This window comes from Phalacrocorax aristotelis, chromosome 1 (genome assembly GCF_949628215.1).
Source record: "Phalacrocorax aristotelis chromosome 1, bGulAri2.1, whole genome shotgun sequence".
In the NCBI taxonomy this organism is placed as follows: Eukaryota; Metazoa; Chordata; class Aves; order Suliformes; family Phalacrocoracidae; genus Phalacrocorax; species Phalacrocorax aristotelis.
In genome coordinates this window covers 13170066-13176065 of record NC_134276.1, presented here as the reverse complement: position 1 = coordinate 13176065, position 6000 = coordinate 13170066, and the positions used below count along the sequence as shown (strand labels likewise).

The 6000-nt window shown below is 56.9% G+C and overlaps 1 protein-coding gene across 1 annotated transcript in view; it reads left to right on the top strand.

Moving 5' to 3' along the window:
* Positions 1-1438: 1438 nt before the first annotated feature.
* Positions 1439-6000, top strand: part of MAML2 (mastermind like transcriptional coactivator 2) — a 217309-nt gene continuing 212747 nt past the window's right edge. The window contains exon 1 of the mRNA XM_075081741.1: positions 1439-1943. Coding sequence (XP_074937842.1) covers positions 1518-1943 — 426 coding nt within the window. The 5' untranslated portion in view covers positions 1439-1517. The remainder of the gene's footprint in view (positions 1944-6000) is intronic.

Sequence of the window (6000 nt, the reverse complement as noted above, 5' to 3'; positions counted from 1 at the left end):
TCGCCGCCGGGGGAGGCGGGAGGCTGCGCTCCTCGGCGGCTGCTCCGGCGGCACCCGGGTACCGAGCGCGGAGGGGAACGGGGATTTCCTTGGCTCCCTCCCATGCAAATACCTCCCGCGGAGCGGCGGCGGCGGCCCGGCTCCCCTCCGCGGCCGCTGGGAGGCTCCGCGCCTCGCCCCGGCCCCGCCGCGACACCCGCCTCCCGCCCCCGCAGCGCCCCGCACCGCTCCGCTCTCCGCACCGCACCGAGGGGCAACGGGCAGCGCCGGCCTCGGCGCCCGGCACCCGGCGGAGGCAGCGCCGATAAACCCACCGGCGACCGCCCGCCCCGGCGGGTCGGGGATGGAATATACAAAAACACAAAGGAAAAGTGGCTGGACTGTTCTGGGTGCAAAATGCTGGAAGTTTGTAAGTGCAACTCTCCGTTTGTAATTCCTGTCTGAAGAGGGGCTGGCTTTTTGGTTTTTCTTTTTTTTTTTTTTTCTTTCCCCCGTGCTTTTCTTGAAACAGTACTTGAAACTATTCAGTATCTGGGAGTATAAGGGAAAGTATGCGAGAGGAGTTCTTTGCCTGGGTGCGTAGCTTGCTGCTTTATTACTAAGGGGGGAAATAAGCGCTGAGAGCAATACGGATTTTATCCGGTGGCTGGATTAACTGAAGGCAAAGCGTGGTCTGGGAGTCCACCGGCTGACTGACATTGTTCCGGACCGGGGGATCCGTCTCTCTTATTTTTAGAGGAACTACAATGTAGCGGCAGACAGTCGGACACAGTACCGAGCCGAAGAGCGGGCGAGAGAAACCGAGAAAGCACAAAGGCTAAACTAACCCTAGCCGCCGCTGCCTCCTCCTCCTCCTTCCCCGGCGCTTTATTTGCACATTTACTAAATACTTTAAAAAAAAAATCCCAACAAACCCCACTCCACCAAACCTACGGGATTTTTGGGGCCGCCGGGGTTTTTCTCCGTGCCGCCGAGCACGGCGATGCCTTTCCTTGCATGAATTTCCACTTCAAGGAATAACGTCCCCGCTCCCCCGAAATAAAATAAAATCACTAAACCTGCCAAGTCTCACTCATTCCCGAGGGAGATCTCCGTCCAGGGATTCCTTTTGGAGGCAGCGGCTCTATTTTTTTTTTTTTTTCCGCTCTCCTCCCCCGGCGGAGCCCCCCCGCCCCGGCGGCCCTCCCGCCCCCCGGAGCCCCTCGGCGGGGGCTGCCCGGCCCCGACCCCCGCCCCTCCCGATGCTGGCACGACCCTAAGGGCGGCCGGAGGCGCACCCCCGCCCCGTCCCGTCCCACCCTCGCTCTGTCACCCCCCGCCGGGCCGTCACCGCCCGGGGGCCGTCACCGCCCGGGGGCCGGCTGGGGGTGGGCTGGGGGCGCGGGGCTGACCGCCCTCCGCCCCGCCGCCAGCCCCCGGGCTCGGGCTCCCGCCGCTGCCCCCGCCTCCCCCCCCCGCCCCCCTCCATGCGGCAGTGAGGACCGACCCATCCGGAGGGCCAGCACCGGCAGCCAGCCATGGGCGACACGGCTCCCCCCCAGGCCGCGGGGCTGGGGGCCGGGCTGCTGGGGGGGGGCCCGGCGGCGCCCCGGGTGCACAGCGCCATCGTGGAGCGGCTGCGGGCCCGCATCGCCGTCTGCCGCCAGCACCACCTCAGCTGCGAGGGGCGCTACGAGCGGGGCCGCGCCGAGAGCTCCGACCGCGAGCGGGAGAGCACCTTGCAGCTCCTCCACCTCGTCCAGCAGGGGCAGGGCGCCCGCAAGGCCGGCAAGCACCCCAAGGCGGCCGCGGCCGGCGGCGGCTCGACCGCCCCCGCCGCCCCCGTCCCCGCCGCCGCCGCTGGGGCCGCCGCGCCCCCGGACTACCACCAGCACCTCCTCAGCAACGGCGGCATCAACGGGGAGCAGCCGGCGGGGGAGCAGCGCGCCTCGGCCCTCCTGGCGGTGAGTCACAGCGCCCCCTGCCGGCGGGGAGGGGCCGCGCGGCGCGGCCGTCGAGCGAAGCCCCTGCCCCGCCGCCCCCCGGGTCCGGGGGACGAGGGCCGGGCCGGGCCCCAGCCGGGGGCGGGCCTGCGGGGTGTCCCTGGCCTGCCGGCTCGCCTCGCTGCCCCTCGTACCCCCGGGAGGGTCCCTATCGGGCGCCGGGCCCCGCGGTGGCAGCGAGAGTGTGAGGAGCGGTGGGCAGACCTGGGGCGGGGGGAGCTGAGGGATGTGTCCTCCCTCGAAGGGGTTTTGGGACAGCTTTGGGTTGTTTTTTTGTTGTTTTTAAAACAGGCTGTGGTCCTAAAAACGTGTGGCGTGCCCTGCCACGGCGGTGACAGCAGGCATCGCTGAGGAGGGGCGCCGGCGGCGAGCACGGGCCGCGCGTCCCCGCGCAGGGGCGGGGAGTAGCGCTAAAGTGTCACCCGTGTCCAGAATTGACCCCCTGCCCCGTGTTATCCCGCTCGTCGGGGCTTGAGGCAGCTGGTTTCACTCGAGGCAGCGCTTTGCTGCCGTGTCCCTCGAGCGCGCCGACGCTTGCGCGCGAGGCAGCGCTTTGCTGCCGTGTCCCTCGAGCGCGCCGACGCTTGCGCGCGAGGCAGCGCTTTGCTGCCGTGTCCCTCGAGCGCGCCGACGCTTGCGCGCGAGGCAGCGCTTTGCTGCCGTGTCCCTCGAGCGCGCCGACGCTTGCGCGCGAGGCAGCGCTTTGCTGCCGTGTCCCTCGAGCGCGCCGACGCTTGCGCGCGAGGCAGCGCTTTGCTGCCGTGTCCCTCGAGCGCGCCGACGCTTGCGCGCGAGGCAGCGCTTTGCTGCCGTGTCCCTCGAGCGCGCCGACGCTTGCGCGCGAGGCAGGCGGGCAGTGCCGAGAATCGAGAGCCCGGAGCCCGTGCGTGCGGGCCAGCTGCGTGCCGCAGCGACTGGCGGGCGCTTGCAGAAGCCGCGCTGTGCAGGAGTGTATGGCGACGTTCAGGAGAGCAACGGCACCTCGCGCCTGCAGCTCTGAGCACCAGCTTCAGCAGAAAGGGTCGGTTTGTTATTATCACCAAGCGTGTTTTCGCAGAGCAGCGTTACAAGAGTTTTCCAGGCACTACCACTTTGTAAATGATATGTTGACCTTTTTCAACTGGAAATTGCTCTGAACGTGTCAAGGAGGCGAAGCCTTGTCTCCTGTTACTTTATTACGAGCAGTCTGTGTACCGCGCTTTTGAAGGCGTATGCTGCGCTGTGCTGGCTTCCAACTTAATTCTCGGCACACATGCGAAATATTAAGAGGAGCGACTGCGTCCTGATAGGCCCGTGGCTGCTATTCGAACGGCTGAAAATAGATCGCTCCCTCCACCCCAGACATCAAACCTATCTTTCTCTGTGCCCGATGTATGCTAAAACGGGACCTTTGTGGTTGTTTCTCCCTTCTTACCCGGGAGTTCACTGCGGTGCGTGGATCGACGTTTGGGGCTGTGTTACTCAGCATCGTTCATGAGGGTGATGATGTAAGCATTAATGCGATAACATTGTGTCCGAGGGGAGTTTAGGCACTTCGACCTGACTCAGTGTTCAGATTAAATCTCCCCACGTTCCTTGTCACAATCAAGAAAGCCATTATCTTATTTTTCCAGTGTGTATTAACGAAATGCTTTGCACTTGTCTTATGGGAAAACAAAAAAAAGGCATTTGCCTAATAACATACGTCCCAGAAAAATCCTCTTTCTGAGATCAGCGAGCAGGCCTGTGTGGGGTTTTTTGTTTTCAGGTTTTTTTATTTCCAGTTTTTTTTTACTAGTTGTTACTATTATTATGAAATAGCTGGAGGCAGCTGTTTGAAAGTGCTAAATGAAACAACTCCAAAGAAAATATTGAAAGATTTTCATCTCTTAAATACAGAGAGGTTGTCCTTGTTTCTGAAATACCACTGACGATTATTAACCTGCTCCTTGCTGGGGAGTGCTGTGCACAGCCCTCGCTCCACGTTGCGTGTTGCATTACCTCCCAGATAACTCTGCACATATGGGTCTTTGACAAGGGAAAGGTCTGACAAAGCCCCCCTGGTTTTTGCATGCTGGTGTTCCGTAATCCTGCTGACAAGGTACATGACTTCACTGAACATGACGTTTGGAGCCCTGAACCACGTTCTGACACTGAAGAAATGCTGGCTCATGAAGCAGTATTGCTGTAACGATATCACTGCGCATCACTGATCCCCTCACTCTGCGCTTGACACAGGCGTTCCTCATTTGCTGCTCTGGTAGGACTGCCTAATTAAGGAACGGAGAAGGGCATCGGTTCAAAGTCACGTCTCCATGTCACGGAGGCACGTGTTCCCCTTACCAAGAGCTCCTTAGAACGTTGTTGCAAATATTAAAAAGGAAAAGCAAACCACACAGTGTCTGAGTGGGAGGGATTCAAGTGGCTGAGGGTCATACGCCAGGTAGCACAGCATTGTGCTCCTGTTCTTGAAAATTCAGAGGGCAGGGATGGGCCAGGAAATAATGGGCTCTTGCTTTCACTCCAACCATAGCTGGAGGAGGAATTTGCTCTGCCAGTTATTCCGAGGGTACTTGAAGAGGAAGTACAAGGCAGACTAAGCCTGTTGTCCTGTGCATTATAAATGGATGGGGAAGAGAACCATATCTAAGCAGAATTAATCCTCTATGGGGTGTTTCCCCAGAGGAAATCCAGTGGAAGCCTTACATACGCTATTCCTCTAATTCCAGACTTAGAGCAGATCTGAGGTGCGCAGGGTCCCGGCACAAGGTGCAGCTCTGAGCTTCAGCTGTGGCAGGTACAGCTCTGGCCCAGGGAAGAACAAGACAGGAGCATTTGTGCGAGTCTCACACTGAGGATGTGAGACCGGACACATCTCTGACTCCACAGGGGGATTGTAAAGCTCCGCCTGCCTTGCTGTAGGTCTACCAGTTAAAAAACAAAAAAAATCCACACAGATAAGCACAAAGGCAGTCATAACTGTCTTTGGGGAGTTCTGGCTATCAGGACGTTCTTTGTCTGCAAAACCAAGATTGTCCCCATGCTTCCCCTCCCTAAAAGAGCCGGGTCGTTTCCTTTGCTTTGCAGGTCCCACTGCTCTTGTTACAAGTGTGCCTGCCATGTTTAGTGGCACTGGATGGGTCGTTTACACAGTTGGACTCGAAGAATAAATATTTGACACTCGATAACATTTGAAACAACGTTCACTTGAACATATCAAAGAGCTTGAAGTGATTATCTGACAATGTTGGTACTATTATTTGATAATTACCTTTTCCCAGCAGGCAGTTTAAAACCAGCAGAAGAGAGAGTTTTTAGTGGGGTTTGGTTTGGGCTTAATTAGCCAGTGTTACTTTGATTTTTGCGAAGGCTTCTGCAGCAGCAGTATTTTCTAATTGGAGAGTGGAGACCAGATTTTTCAGCTGGACCAACGGATGTGGGTGCACGCGAAGGAGAAATTCATTCTTCGTGACATGGCAAGGAAAGCTTTTGTACTTTCTGCCTCCCTGCATTTCCCAAGAGCTGACATTTGTTTATTTATATGGTGGTGTTACTTTTCATGGTGCAGAGTGGAGCAGATAAAATATTCTGTCTTTCTTTTATACATACGTCTATATGTATGTATATGCCCTCCAGCACTTAGCTGTTTATATTATTTATGTTATATATAAACAGTTAGCTCTGGAGGACATTCCTCAGTGGCTTAAGCATTGAACTGGTAATACCAAAGTTCTTGCACTGCAGTTTCAAACCTCCGGTGGCCAATTCATTCTTTCATTTTTCTGACATAGGCTGAGCACTGTTCATTTTGCTCTGTTCAAGCCAGGAACTCTGTTTCACAGGCGTTATTGTATTGTTCCAGTCAGGTTCTTTCACTGCAGCCATCACACTAGTGGCAACATCTTCTCTGGGTGTGTTAGGCAATGTTTGCCATCAGTCACAGGTGACTTGTTCTACTTTTGCTCATCTTGACATTGCACTGAATTTATCATTATAGGGATTAATTAAAAATATTAATTAAATATATTCGTATTTTTTG